Source organism: Protopterus annectens, chromosome 10.part0 (assembly GCF_019279795.1).
Source record: "Protopterus annectens isolate FY-2018-M chromosome 10.part0, PAN1.0, whole genome shotgun sequence".
Taxonomy (NCBI): Eukaryota; Metazoa; Chordata; order Ceratodontiformes; family Protopteridae; genus Protopterus; species Protopterus annectens.
The window spans coordinates 1,515,292,379-1,515,308,675 of NC_056744.1; the positions used below are offsets into that span (position 1 = coordinate 1,515,292,379).

The 16,297-nt window shown below is 37.7% G+C and overlaps 1 protein-coding gene across 1 annotated transcript in view; it reads right to left on the minus strand.

Moving 5' to 3' along the window:
• Window positions 1-16,297, minus strand: part of LOC122813700 (CD276 antigen homolog) — a 349,850-nt gene that overhangs the window by 300,139 nt on the left and 33,414 nt on the right. The window contains exon 3 of the mRNA XM_044086153.1: window positions 14,728-14,884. Coding sequence (XP_043942088.1) covers window positions 14,728-14,739 — 12 coding nt within the window. The 5' untranslated portion in view covers window positions 14,740-14,884. The remainder of the gene's footprint in view (window positions 1-14,727; window positions 14,885-16,297) is intronic.

Below are 16,297 nucleotides of genomic sequence, written 5' to 3' on the forward strand. Positions count from 1 at the left end.
TTCTTCCACCCAAAAAGTCTTTACAGCAGCAGAAAAATGGTTCCAACATATCTGTCTCCTCCTCAATCCCAAAAAAAACAAATTATTACTTTTCTCACCTACCCTTAAGTCTACCCCCTTCTCCTTCTCTATTGTTTCTGATAATGGCACTATCATTACACCTGACTTTTCAACTAAACTGCTAGGTTTTACAATAGAAAATCAACTGAACTTTGATTCCCACATCGACCTAACCATCAAAGCTGTAAAATAAAAAGATAGGTGCCCTCTATAGACTTAAGCCCTTTCTTACACCAACTAGCAGGGTGTCTCTAGCCCAAACTCATCTCATCTCTACATTACTGTATGCCTCCCCATCCTTTATCAACCTTTCAAAATCAAACCTTCAGAAACTTGCCACAACCTACCATAACATTGCTAGATTTGCCACAGGTTCCCCATTTCGTACCCATCATTGTGATAATCTCAAAAAACTCGGCTGGCTTGAACTTCAAAATCTAATTCTCCTCCACCAGTTAGTTATCACCTATAAAATTATCCATTACCCTAATAATACACCAATACTTAATACCCTTGTCACCCCCTACAAGAATCTTACTTCCCTCCGCTCAGCAAACAAACTGCTAGTCACTACTCTCAAATCACACAATAAAGCTGGCGACTCCTTGTTTACAAATGTTGTTGGCTCTTACTGGAATAAACTTCCCATAGAACTGACCTCCCTAGGCTCATCAAAACTTTTCAAGAAACAACTAAGGTACCATTTCAAATCCAACTGGCTATGCCCTTGTTCTAATCCTGACTGACTTTAGTGCCCAACTCTCTTTACAACTCTCTCCATTACTTTCTCTACTTGTCTCTACTACTTGTATCACTCCTCCTCTGTAGCTCACCTTATATCCACTTAGATATTACTTTTCCTATAACATCTTTTCTCTTTACTCAATACACCTCTGGATCCTGTCATCTACCCTCTCACTTAAACCTACACTTTGCTCCCTGCTGTGCAATTCTATTTCTTCGAACTGGTGCCCTGGCACAAATGTATTATCATAACTGTCAATACTATATAGTATAGATCTTTGTATGTGCTACCTCTTTCTTTCTTTTCAAAATTACTACTCCTGCTTTTCCTAATAACATGGGATTAGGAATTCTACTCAGTATTTAGTATTTTAAGTATTATACATATTCTGTAAAAATGATGTAATTTAAGAACTGTACATTTCTGTAAAAATGCTTCTGTATTGTTAATATCCTACATTCAATTAGTTCATTAATCCTTATAAGTTGTATCTTATAGTAATGTTTTTTTATGTAATGTACCAGTATATAGTGGAGCTTTTCTCCTCGGGCCTCTGCTGAAAATGGACATGTATCCAGCCAGACTAGCCCGGTCAACAAATGTAAAATAAAATAAATAAAATTATAATGAGGGCAAACTGTTGAAATCAAGCAGATCTTTACAGTGGTAGTACTACTTAGATGCTAGGTCTTAAAGTGGATTTTGTAAGTCATAAATGCAGTAAACATTATTTTTGTAATACTTGGTAAACAACTTACAATATGCCAGTAACCACTCAAGCTACACATAGCACTCTTTTGTTCATCTAGCTGAGAGCTTTCATGAGGCTCTGCAGTTCTCTCTGTTGCTTGGTTGTTGCGAGATTAAGCAAAATATGTAACGTGTATTTTAGAAAAATATGGAAAGTGTGACAATATAAGTAAATACTATATGAACAATAATATCTCTTAAGCAGCACTAGACACAGGTCACATATCATGTGTTGTGTTAATGAAAGCTTTAAGAGGAAATATTTTAAGAGCTGGTATGTAGCATAGGTTTGAAATTAATGCAGATATGAACATGCTATATTAGATGCTTACAGGCATCAGTAGGATGTAACTGTGGATGTGCCTAGAGGTGACACTAGGCTATAAGGAGTTAAGAAGTACCAATATCCTCCAAAGGACAATGCATACCTTCTACAACCTAAATAAACACTAAGATTCCTAGCATCAGTATTTCTCTATTACATAACCAAATCAAAAATTGAAAAAACAAGCCCTGCCCCTGTCTTACTACTCAAGGAACAGATAATATTTCCTTACAACTAAACATCTTTATAAGTGAGACAATAGGTTGATATCCCCACTGTTCCTTGCCAGTGAAAAAAATTACAACTGTACCCATCTTACTAACCTGATTGAACTCCTGTTTTAAGGAGGTCATTCATAAAGCAAAGGCAGTATAAGAGAAGGACATGTTTCACTGTACATCAAAGTTTCTTCTAGTATACAAGCTCACATTCAGAACTGCTCCTATCTGCATCAATACCTTTCTCCTCATTATAGTCATGGGAAAAGACACTAAATCTGTTTCCCCATCCTTCAATCATCCACAAAACTCCCACTGGAGCTAACAATGACATACAAATACATATGCACAGACAAATGCAAACTAGTGCAACATGAAAAAGAACTTAACTCCAGTATAGGAAACAGATAAAGAAAATGCATCTTACCAAAAGTTTTGAACAGCAAATTGGAATATAATTACTTACTTTAAAGAACAGACCTTCATGAACCATGACAATCCACCTAAACAGATAAGATTAGTTGCTGCTGTACACATTTAGTCAGCCATGCGCCTAAAGACATTCCCAGGTCTTAGGTTCTCTGTTTTTCCTATAATGCTCAGCAGCTACTTTCTTCTTTCATATCTGAGTGTGCTCCTGAACAGCATCTTCATAGGTTCATAGACGTGTACTAGGCTAAAGACCACTAGGGCCTTTTTAAGCTTAGCCATGCACCCCAAATATCTGACAAGTTCTGGTACCCTTGATAAGTGTAAGCAGGGCCTTGAGAGATGAAACGTTTACAAGTAGGGCCTGGGAGAGGAACCATTTACAGGGTTCATGTGTCCTTTAGAGATATAGGTGCCAAACCAAGGATGAATATCATGTACCCCCATCCAATTGTCCAAGTTACAATTGAATTGTGTTAGGAAGGAATTCTGCATGTTCCAGAGAAGGCATAGTCTCTGATACATCCTGTCTCTCCAGCAGGTCCTATTTATTTCACAGGCAAGTTTTAAATCTTTAGAATGGGTAATTCTGGTGCTGCCTGTTTTGTGTATGTGCAGGAGCTCCATCAGGGTGAGGTATGACAATGCCTTATATGCCAGGCACAGATCTCCCCACAACAGCTGTAGCAGACAGAATACAGGGATAGGGCCTTGATGTGGTCTGCACAGAACATGTACTTATGCCCTGTATGCTTTTAGTGAGGAACGTCTGTGGATGTTCCAATTTTTGGGTTTGCCTGGTTCAGTGTATACCAAAGGGTGCACTGTACTCAATGATAGGTCTTATGAATGCTGAACTCAGTTGAACAATGAACTCCATAGACCTAGATGCTGCTGTAGACATGTGATGGTTAAAGGCTAAATTACTATGTGTCCCCAGCTCCCTAACGAAATGGGTCACCTCGTAGGGGTGTAAAGTCAAATGATGGCTACCAGGGGTGTATGACTTCTGGAAGGATACTACCGTGTAGCTCTTGGCATTTAGTTTTAGTCCATGGCTCTGACAGACTTTCTTGGAGAAGATTGTGTTGGTGGGGGAGTCTGACTGCTCCTAATTTAGAATCATCTGAAAATGTAATCAGCCAGAGGACTTGACTCGCCAAGTCTAACTTCCTGGGTCCTGTCTGAGATGCAGCTGGCTATCCGGTGGGTGGCAAAGGTTTATGCCTAATCTCTTGAATTTGTCAACAATCTCTGAGTGGGATATTGTGTTTAATGCCTTGGCCAGGTCAAGGTAGGTAGAGAGAACCATTTTGCCCTCATCCATTGTTTGGTGACCTTCTCAAATAAGTCCTCCGAGTTTAGTAGGCATGACATGCCCTTGTTGAAACCAAATTGGGTTGGAGTCGGTGTTTTGAGGTCTCCTGTGTCATTAGTGATAATTCCTATGATAATTCCTTTCTTGGCTTTGTATAGGAGACTAATGAGACTTATGGGTTTGTAGATGGCCCACCTTTGTGCAGAGGGATGATGCTGCTGTTCTCCATTTGTGAGGCATGAAGCTTGTTTGGAAACTACAGTTAAGCAGCAATTCCAGATGGCCTGACTAACATACTTTTTACAAAACAAAATATATATGACAACAAATTTCCTTGCACTCTCCCTTGAACTGAGCTGTAAGAAAGGAAGAGTAGAGGAGGGTATAAAGAAGATTGCAAAGATCTATTGTTATGACATGTATACAACTTTCCTGTCTTACATGTTCCAGTTCATCCACTTTACCACATAAGACAGAATCCCCAGCTCATCTTCTAGGGTATTATAAAAATAGAATCCTTTTGATGACTGTGGATCCAAAAGATAGATATGGACCTTGACATCATATCCAACTTGTAGTGCCTTGCAAAAAGTATGCAAAGAAGCCCAAACTGCTGTTCTACAGATGTCATCTATGGAGACATTGTATTAAAAAAAGCCTTAGAAGTTCCCATTGCCAAAAAGAGACTGAAATGTAGGTTTCACTGATGGTTCTTCATGATATTTTATATCAGAAAGTGTAATACTTTCAGAAAGTCATCCAGACAACCTCTCATCTGACACTTTCTTGCCCAATTTGTGGTGTGCATTAGATACAAATAACTGATTATATTTCTTGTTCACTTTTGTTTTGGACAGGTACAAATATATTTGCCTGTGCATGTCTTAAAGTGAAAAATACATGCAGTTGTGGAGTAATGTGCATAAAATGAAAACTAATTCACATTGATTTCATTGGCTACCTCTGGCATAAATGATATACCAATGCATAAAGTCACTTACAGCTGAAGTTCAGAAAGTCTTCTGGTAACAGTCATTAGAAAAATGTCTTCCAAGTCATAAACTTTAAATCTGTAATGGATACTAGCTCATAAGAAGGAAAACTTAATTTCCTGAGCATAAAATTAAGATCCCACAGAGAAACAAGTTTCCTATGTGTAGGGTGAACAAAAAATGTACCCTTATGAAAGGCTTTGCATACTTTCAGAGATGCATTATTAAAACCCGGTATAAGATGGAAATAACGTTGAACTTCAATAAGGGAAGCACTTAGACTTGAATCAGAAATTAATGCTAAGTATTCCAACATGTCTGGAACTGGGACCTTGAAGAGATCAGTTCCTTGTGAAGTGCTCCAGACAACAAATCTGGCCCACTTACTCTTGTACGTCATCCTGGTATTAGGCTTCTGGGCACAGCTGAGGATGTGGATCACTCCTCTGTATGTAATGTGGGCCCCTGGCCATTACCAGAAATGGAATAACAATTATGTTAACTAAAATGTCAGGAGGTCTGGATGAAACTTGCTGGACAGATAGGTTAAAACATTACTAAACTGCTTCAGGCGGAGGGGTTTCTGGAAGTTCAGGCCACAGCAAAAGGAACCACAACTGTAGAGCCCAAATTGAGCTACAGAATAAATGTAAATGGATAGGGGGTATTAAAGGAAACCTGGGAGACATTTCTGAACTACAGCATCCATAAGAGTTTGGGTCTATATCACATTATCGAAGTTTTAGAACTTCAAACACCATATGGTCAACATCATATGATCAAAGTACTGAAACTTCAAAAATGTAACAAAAAAAAAAAATAAACAAAATAAAACTAACTGCTGTAAGCAGGGGGGCAAGCCCCCATGCAACCCCCACACCCCCCGCTACTTAAATATACAAACTCAGAGATTGCGCTACAGCATACCTTCCCTTTCCTGCACCTAACTCCATTAAAGTGCAATCTCGGAGTTGGTATATTTAAGTAGCATGGGGTGTGGGGGGTGCAGGGGGGCTTGCCCCCTTCTTACAGCAGTTACTTTTGTTTTTTATTTATTTTTTTTACATTTTCGAAGTTTCAGTACTTTGATCATATGGTGTTGACCATATGGTGTTCACAGTTCTGAAACTTCGATAATGTAATATAGGAGAGTTTGTGTGTAGGAACCAGGAAGTAACTACTGCACTTGGTGTTAACTGATGAGGCAAAAAGGTCACAGCAAGGCTTGGCCCACCACAGGAAAAGTATGTCTAACAATGACTAATTGAAAACGATTTTCAGCATTAGCCAACACCTGAGCCTGCCTGTCTGTGAACAGGCTTGCCCGATAATGAGGCCTGCTACAGGAAAATGCGGAGATGAAATGGCGTATTCCTAGATACCTGTGCCCTCTTGACAAAGAGGAGACAGAAATGTATTTCTACTTGCTTTCTGACTTACCAAATTAGTGTGATTTTATTTAAGGGTGAATAGTTATTGCACCATGAGGCAGACAATCCATAAAGGCCTACACCATGAGGAGGCTAGCCATCATCTCCTGGAGATTTATGTGCAAGTTGGTCTCCTCTTCAGTGCATGTTCCTTGAATTGTTTGCTCAAAACAAAGCTCTCCACCCCAAGGGGCCAATGTATCTGTGAGGAAAGTCACTAGAATGAAGGGATGACAAAAGGGTAGTCTACAGTGAGGATAAAGTTTCAAACCACCAGAAAGAAAGAGAATGTTTGCATGCATGGGACATTCTGCCATGCACCAAAATTAGGTCTCTGTTTTGAAACCAGTGCACTTTGAAAGTCCACTGCAGGAGCCTCACACAGAGCCTGCTGAAGTGGACCAACACTATGTTTACCACCATCAGGCCACAAATCTTTACATATCTAAAGCCCTTCTGAAGACATGGGAGAACAAAGAAGCTGAAAATGCAACTGCAGTGCTGATATTCTGTCTGCAAGAAAAAAGCTTTGCAAGGCAGAATGTCAGCATGGTACTCTGTGCATGCCAGTACCTGCATAGGCTCCATCTGCAACTCTAGAATAGGTAATACACAAACTCCCTTGCACAAATCAGTGAGTCATAAGAGGGTGTTACTAGGAACCTCCTAGTCTCTCATGACCTGCTAAAGGTGAACATACATGCCATGAACACCCTGGAGGGACGGAGGGGAGCCCAAATCGAAGAGCCCGAAATTGAAAATGACTGTCTCTGATCCAAAAGCAGAGAAATATCATGGGCACGCTTGATACATGCCTGTCCTGGACATCAAAAAAGCACAACCAGTCTCTTTCCACTACACATGCAAGTACATCCCAAAGTGTGCTAACAATGTACTTTACTTCATTTGCATTTTGATTCTAACTAAAAATGAACACATTGGTGTAATTAGTGTTATTCTGTCATTCTTATGTTTCTAGTTATAATCAAATATACTATACTGTTAACCATTTGGATGGACTTAACCAATACCCTGAGACTTGTAACACTCTCCCTGAAATTTCATGTTCTGTACATAAAAGGAATATGAATATTAAGGAAACTACATACAGAGATAAAAACAAAAAGGATTTAAACAAGCCGAGACTGAGAATACATAAATGTGGTGGATGCATTAGATACAATAACCCCCCCCCACCCTCATGCTATTAATAATCAGATTTCCATTACTAGCTTATCAATAAAAGGTCTAGGGTTTAATACAATTGGGTTTATATTACTATGACTTTTTAGATACAATATTTTTATGAGTTGTATACATTGTTTTGATTTACGGATGTCATTGGCTAATTAATGCAGGTTACTTTTACATGTTTTTAGATATACACTAAATGGCAGTATAGTGCTAAGCATTTAAAGGAGAGTAACGCAGACCACTTTCAATCTGATGAAGTCCAGTACTTATTTTTGGACTAATGCACTTAAAAGTTTGTGCTTTACGTGTAACAGGTATCTGCGGTCCTTGGTTATTAGTTTCCATAAATGGGTTAAGGGCAGCAAGGTTATAAAAGTTAGGTTTTGTAATTTTTACAACATTTTATGACACATTTTCCATATATTTTAAAATATCTTTCTTAGACAACTTATGTATAACATGATGTTAATTTAAATATTCAAGGAATATTTGGAATGATTGTGTTTGTTCATTGGTGTGAAAACAATACAGTATCTTCAGAAAGGGGAATTTATATAAACATTTCAGATCAAAAATAACATCCAAATTCACTGATGTGCATATATATATATATATATATATATATATATCTATATATATGTATATATATGTGTGTGTGTGTGTGTGTAAAGTAATTGTTGATCTGAAGCAATCTTTATCTTGATAAGACAAATGCTCTTAACTACATGGCACGAATAAATTAAGGATTCCTTTTGATTTATCCTCTTCTCTTTAACTCAGATTGTCAGTTTTGTGATTTTGTTCTGCATTTGACCACTTTTCTTTTTATTTTATTTTACCGAATCATGTAAGATGTACTCTTCAGCACCCCAGTATAAAATGTTACAGATGTATAAACCTGGTTCCCAAAATCATCCATTTATTTAGACTATTTGTTGGGGGGAAGATAAACCTGTAGGACTCCAATCAGCAAATTGGTTACTGAGGGCTACAGCATCAGCAACATAACCAGGCAATAGAATCAGTGATCAATATTCCCAATTCCAGTGGTATTCCTACAGAAATCTGGAACACATGACGGGGGCAAAGTTAAAAAGATCTGGAATGTTTTGCTTAGCATTTTAAAAGATGGGACAGTACCTATATCTTTGAATAAATCTGTGGTGCCTATATTCTTCAAAGATGGCAAATAACTTTTTAAAAACAACTTCATATAAGCCAGTTTCAATTTTGAACCGTGATTATAAATCATTTGAGTCTGCACTAAAGTGTTGCCAAAACTGAGTCCAACATTTAACATTAACAGAAAAATGACAATGATCCAATGGGCAGCAAAGTGCATAAAGATGTTTTTGTTGGTGGGTCTTAATACAGAGAAAGCATTCATTAGTTATCTGGGATTCTCAGTAGGGCAATGGCAGCATTTTTGTTTCCTGATAGAATAATGGGGCTAATTAGGAAGATATATGAAAGGTCAGAGACAAGAGTAGAGGTGGGAGGTTTCCTCTCTGACTACCTGGTTTTGAATAGTGGAACCAGGCAGAACCAGGCAGGAGTGTCCTCTTTCTCCATCATTTTCCTTCTGCTTAGACCCACTGGCAAAGAAAAGAGATTCACAAATTCCAGGGCATAGCTGGTATGATACTCAAGAAAAAATAGATTTTATCAGTAGATTACATTATTTTGTATAGTTGATTGCTGTAGAACATTTTGAGACAGTTTCAAAAATAAACAAGTTTAAAACAAAGGCTACAGCAGTTAATTATGTTCCCACATATGAATCTGTTCAACAATAATCATATTTATGGGAACATAAGATGAAGTATTTAGGAGTTTGGATTAAACTGATTATGTTATGGCAGTTAAAGATATGCGGGAAGAGACTGAACAAAAATGTATACAAAAACTGAGAAGTTGGAAGCTCTTGATAATGGATGCTAAGGTACAAGCAGTGAAAATGTTTAGTCCCGTAAGTACCGTACACAGGTCAGGCATATCATCAGATATAAAGTTGTGAATCCTAATTAAAGAACTGAAGAAATTTATCTGTGAGAGAGAGAGCAAGAGATAAGTGGGATAATTTGTTTCTCCCCACATACACAAGATGGTTTAGGATTAGCAGATTTGAATGGAAACTTTAGAGCCACACAGTTAAGGCTCATATACATAACACAAGTAGAAGACTATAAATCTAAGTGGAAAGAAATGATATTGAAATGGTGGTGTGAGGAGGTCACAAAAGAATGAGAGGGAGTTTGGATGCAGGCACTTAATGAAAACAGTAACAGCATAAAAAATATGTACAAAGTAGCAGAAAATATTTTTAACACTGGAGTTGAAAAAATGATTTTATCAATGGAGATAACTAAGTAGGGGCACAGAACATAGGCAAGAGGGAACTGGAATTTATGAAAATCCAGCACATGAATCAAGATAATGAGAGCAAATAACTAGGAAGGGGACAAGTCAGAGTGGGATGAGGCCAAGCATAAGTTTGGACTGCAGGTTGGAGACTGCCTTCCTTTCTGGGGACTGATAAGAGAAGAGGCACAGAGTAAGGGAAAAGAGAGAGTTAAATGAAAGACCAGCTCTGGTTAACTTTATAGTTGAGCCTAAAACAGAAGCTGCCATAGAGAGATTAGTAGGACGTATAAAAATAATGCATGCAGAACAGGTTAGTGAAAAAAGAGACATGAGCCTAAAAAGGCACTATGCAGAGAAACAATGGGAGGATATTTTGTATGGCTCCCAAGTTTACAACAAAATCTGGAAGGTTTGTCATTTCTGCATGGAAGTGTTTGCATAGTTTGCATAGGTAGTTTTATGCCCCAAGAAGACTTTGGAGATTTTTCCACAGGTAGATTGCAATTGCTAAAGGTGTGATGGGAAACAGTGGGAAACCTGTTTTTTGGAATGCAATATGTTGATGCAAAGACTCTGAAAGGGTAATTTGTCACAAATGTTGGAGGAGCAAATTATTTTAACCAAGGAAATAATTATTTTGAGCTGGGACATAGAAACTGGATTGCCATAGTAAGTTTAATGCTGTTGGCTACCTAAAATCAGTTACTACTAAATCAAAAGCAAAACAACAATAAAATAAATGTTCAATGTTGTAAAGGAGATAAAGATGTGGAGGTGGAATCTTTAAAAAAAGGAAAGGAGTAAACTTCAGAGAAATAAATGGAATCTGTGCAATCAATGCGCAAATATTAATGTTCAGGGGAGTGATATTTCAGGGAAGGCAGGACTTGAGCAATCTAATGTTAAACTGAATAAGACAAGAATCATATTTCTATAATGTGTACAAAGGAAAAAATGTAATTTGTTTTCTCTTTTATAACTGAATGTGTACTCATCACTATGCAATGCATGATGTTATTAAATACATTAAACATGGATAGACATATGCTTATCTATTATCTTTTACAGTATTTTATTTCTCCTAATGTCTTTTTTGGCATGCATAGATGTAAGCATTTTGATAAAAAATTATTTAATTGAAAAATGCAGCTTACAAACAAATATAGTTGAAAGGTATCATTACAAAAAAAACAAAACTGCAGTATTTACAAGCAATTGTATACTCTAGGCATGTGCACATCAGCTCTAACTATATGTTACAGGACAGGTCTTACTCCTGAACCTTCTCTTAGCCTAAAACGTTATTGACTGTCACATTCTCTTTTGCTCAGTCACTGAAACTACTGGTTGAAAGTTAGATTTATATGTATTTCTAGTTCAATCTGCTCCTCCCAAGAATGACCCAGTGTTGGAGGACAGTAGCTAGATTATAAATGTACTACACTAGATTGCTGTGGAAATGTAGTCACCGAGTGGTTATGTTTGAGGGCCTATTATCTCTTAACAGATTTCCCCCTCTTCCAGTGAGACACTGGACTCCATGCCATTATGGGCCAAATTCAGAAACATTACTGGGAGGTATACATGAGGTGAATATCTCATGGTAACGTTTGCAAATTCACAGAAAACCCTACCACAGTGCATTTGCATGCTCACATATAGCACTGAAGTGGACTATCTGCACAGCTGTGCTAAATGCTAATGAGGCAGTCAGGATAGAGTCATACGCTAATTAGCCATGTGCTCTTCCTCTGGGACTGTCAGTGGTAAGCCATTTACAAAGAGAAGTAATTCAGAGAATTACACAGCTGAGTAATGTAGCGTGGCTGTTGGCGGTAATGAAAACTGCCAAAAAGCAGTGCTCATCCGTCATAGTAGAGGAAAGAACTGGGGAGTTTAGTGGTCAGGTAGTGTTAGGGGGTATGTAGGCATGAGTTTAACTGTTTGAGTGTTTGTCTGCCTGGAAGGTAGCAGGTGGGTGGTTCATGAGCGGGGGGGGAGTCAGGTAGGGGTGTGTGTGTGGGGGGGTAAATGAAGCATGTGTGTCTGAGTGGAATACTGTGGGGAGGTAGGTGTGTGTGTGTGTGTGTATTGGGGTTGCTGTCATACCTCCACGCACCACGACATTAATGAGCAAAACCTGCAACAATGGGGTTGGGGGGGCAGTAGCCAACAGAGATTACTTTAACTATGTTGGTCCAGATGAGAATCAAAGTAATAAACCCATGTATAAAACCTTGAGGTACAATTCAAAAACAATAACACACAAAGTACCTCAATAGTAACTCCAAGACACAAACACAAAGATGCAGCAATTAAATGAATTAAATAGTCCTTGTTCTTCAAAATAATTTCACTGTTTAATCGAATTAGTTGAGCGCTTTAGTTTAAAAAGTCTTAAAATATAATTTACTTCCCATTCCCATAGTACGTCATTTCCTCTCCAGGCAACCATACAGTATTTACAGCAGATCAAGTTATAAAATACAGTAAAATCTGCAAAAAAAAATATATTATAGATATATATATGTATATATATATATATATATATATATATATATATATATATATATATATATATATATATAAATACCATACCAAAAACCAAAAAACACTGTTAGATTATTACATTCTTCCATTAAAAAGATTACATTATTTAATACAATATTTAAGTTCAATAAATAATTTGTAATAGTTTATGTAATATAAATGAATTAATATATATAAAATTGTTTTATTTGTATATTAAAATAAACTGCTTTGGAGGTGGTAAATTACATTGTTAGGGAAGCTGGTAAATCTCGATAAAAATTCTCTAAAAAAACTAACCATAAAAATGAATAAGCTGCCTATTTGTTTTTCATAACTTATCAGCTGTTACTTTCAACACAGAGGCCGGGGAATCTTGGTTGTTTAGTCCTAGGAGGGGGGGTACCTGCATTGAGCTTCAGCTGCCAAAGAAGTCCATGATACTCTAAGAAAGTTTCCCCACTGTCTGCCCCTTGTGGGTCAGGATGAGAACTCTAGCCACTAGAAATTGCCTCAGTTATGTGGGTTAGGGGGTGCAGAGCACTAGCCACCAGGGAACTATATGTGTTGTGGAAGGGGGGGACGCTAACCACCAAGGATTGCATTTCATGCTGTAATGGTACTTATATACAATGTGGATGGCAGAATCACTGGACACCAGGGATACTGTATACAGCATGCCATGAAACAGGAATGTCTATGGATTTGACAGCAAACAACAGCCTAAACCTGAAGTTGCCAAAGCTGGTAACTCCAATCTCAGGTTTACTGAAAATGGATTAATGAGCTGCTTATGGTTGTAACAGTGGTGGTACTACAGGAACTTTACCAGTGTGGTAATGAAGTGACAGCTGAGTCACAGGACACAGTGCCCAATTTACTGGTTAGCTTATGAACCCATTTTCATATACACATGATAAATGGACAGTAATTGAGAAGATGAAAGCATATATGTGTGGCAGACATGAGGCTCGTTCGCAGGATAAATGAGATTATTCTCCTTGACAGTGTTAAGAACTATGTAGTATGGGATTTCTGCATACAGCCACTGTTCCTTCATGTTAAGAGGGGACAACATGGTTTGGGTACCTGGGGTCCCCCCTGGCTGCATCCAATGGTAGGAGTACCAGGCAGAGTCTACTGGGAGGAGACCTTAGAGCACAGCCAGGACATGCTGGAAAGATGGTATCTTTTAGCGTCCCTAGAATGTCTTAGAATTCAACAGAGGAAGCTAGAGACTATAGCTGAGGATAAGGGACATCCAACCTACCCTGTCAAGATTACCTCCACCCACAAACAAAAGGGCAAGCTGTTTACAAAGTGCATGAATGGGTGGATAACTTTAAAGTTCTGAAGTCTTTGAGCCTTCCACTACCTATAGGGTTATAGATGCGGATATAAATGCATGTGTTATAGTGGAGGGAAGCTGTCAACTTGCAGAACAGCAAGTAAATCTCAAGACAACAGACCTTAATTCAACTCTTAAAGCCATCATGCAACAGACTACAATTTTATTTCCAAATGTTTACTGGTATAGCTTTATGAGACAGAACCAAAAAAGATCAGGAGGACAGATTAAAGTTGCCTTCTCATACAATCTGGCAATTGTAAGGTTGTGGAAGAAGGGTTTGTTGTGTGTGCAAAAGAAGTTTACGGACATCACTGTTAAAATCCATAGAGCAGTCGAACCTTACTACCACCTGCCTTCTCAATCAGTCCAAATGGGGACTCTGCTTGAACTATCATACATCTTCACAGGAACAGAAATACTTTTTGCTGAAGCTAATACACATGAATGTTATTCAAGATTCACCCATCATCTTTTAACTTATTTTGGCTCCCCTGGCTTTTAGCTTTGTTTCCTGGAGAAGGGCAACATCACTGATTTCCCCCACAAATAAATCCATTTACACTTGCATTTGATAAAAATCTTATTATGCTTGGCATTAGCTCACTTACGTATAACATTTTAACATTAGATCAGCTACTTAACTAAGGCATTATGAGTAGCTGTTGTCTCTGATGTCCTATTTCTCAGCTTAGCATTCAACACGGAGTACCAGAAGAAGGGTATAACTTACGACACTGTAGCTTATTTTTTTTCCACTTTTTTGCCAGTGATATCTTGTAAACCACACACTTGGAACAGACTTATAGCCAGTGTTGAATGTATTCAATTTAAAATATGTACATATCCAAGTATCAACTTATCTCCCCCCACACAGTTTGCTGATCTGCCACCTGATCATCTTGCAAAAGTTGTGAAACCATGCTTTTCGGCACCTTACTCAAAAATGGTTTCCAACCCTTGTGCTGGACAGACAATACCAATCTACATACCAGTATAAACAAAGATTAGACATGATTACTAACCTTAGGTATCATAATGTTAAGAAGAATCAAGTGAAAGGCTTAGAATGGATGATAATTTAATAACTGCAGCAGTGGGAGATCTTCCTGTTGAATGACTGAGCCACGCAAAGGTGTTGACTGATGAAGAATAATAACACTTGAAGAACTGTACTGTACACTGAGAAAAGAGAGAGGAAATACTTACATCTTTAATACTAAAACATGGTAATAATAAGTTTCAAAAGGAGGAAAAATAATCCTTGTAAATGCTAATAAAGATCTGCAACAGTTTAAAGCTCTGATCCTATAACAGCTTGTATACCAACAGCAGTAAAACAAAAGGTTAAGTAAATAAAATAATTAAAATAAGTGGCTGCATTACACTGCACATCCCATAATGCTTTAACTAAGAGCAATAAAAAAGGGAAAAACAGGATGTGCATTAAGTGTATGGCAACAAAGACTTAAATACAGATTTATCCCAGTTAAAATCTTCAAGTTTCTCTAGGAATCCACACTATAACTTACCATATGTCACAATGGGAGGGGACTACAGTCACCCAAAAAATATTCAACGATACAATTCTGATAATCTGCCAATGACCTGGGGGAGTTCATTGAAAAATACCAGTAATTACGGATGCTGTGTAAAAAACATGTTACTAACGTATCAAATGAAAGTAGAGACTCAAGATACAGTATTGCAGAGCAGGACAGCAGAAAGAGAAAAAACAAAAAAAAAAGAACGAGAAGAATGTGACACGAATACCAAATCACAAACTGATCCAAACGTCACACAGCATCACAATATGCTGGTTTTCCTGCATTGTATAGCTAGTGCCACTAACATGACCTTTGAGGAAAGGGCAAATAGTGGCAGACAATACACAGCATTACAGCCCACCACAATGCTCACATGTAACAAGGACTCTGGTGTTAATATATTCACTTAAAAATATAATCTATGGTAAAGCAGCATTTAATGAAGAATTACATATTAAACATCAGCCAAAATGAATGCTGATTGGATACAGCACAGAACAGTCCATCCATTCATCCATCCATCCATCCACAACCCCTTTCTCCCCATTTCTGCACATGGGGTTGAGGTGTCACCTCAACAGTGAGGATCTAGAGCCAAGGTTCACACTGCCAGGTGGCTAGCACTGCTGCAGTTCTTCCATACAACACACTCACACCTATGGCCAGTTTAGAGTATCCACTCCACCTACTGCATGTTTTCTGATTGTGAAGAAATATTGCCAGGAACCACCACGATAAATAAAAATTCTGTTTTATTTTAAAACAAACAAGCGCTTTCACGCATACACATGCGCTTCATCAGGTTCTAACTTACACATAATAAATGCCCTTTATATAGTAAAACCAACCATCAATTAAGAAAAACAATTGTCAATTTATCAATTAATTAGAACATAATTGCTGAGATGGGAACACCCATCATTTGTATTGCTTCAGTCAGCAAGTTAAATACAAGGTTACAAATGCACTAAAAACTTTTGACATAGCTTAACATAATTCTATATAAAGCAGCAATATATCATAACTATATAAACCAATAATATTTAAT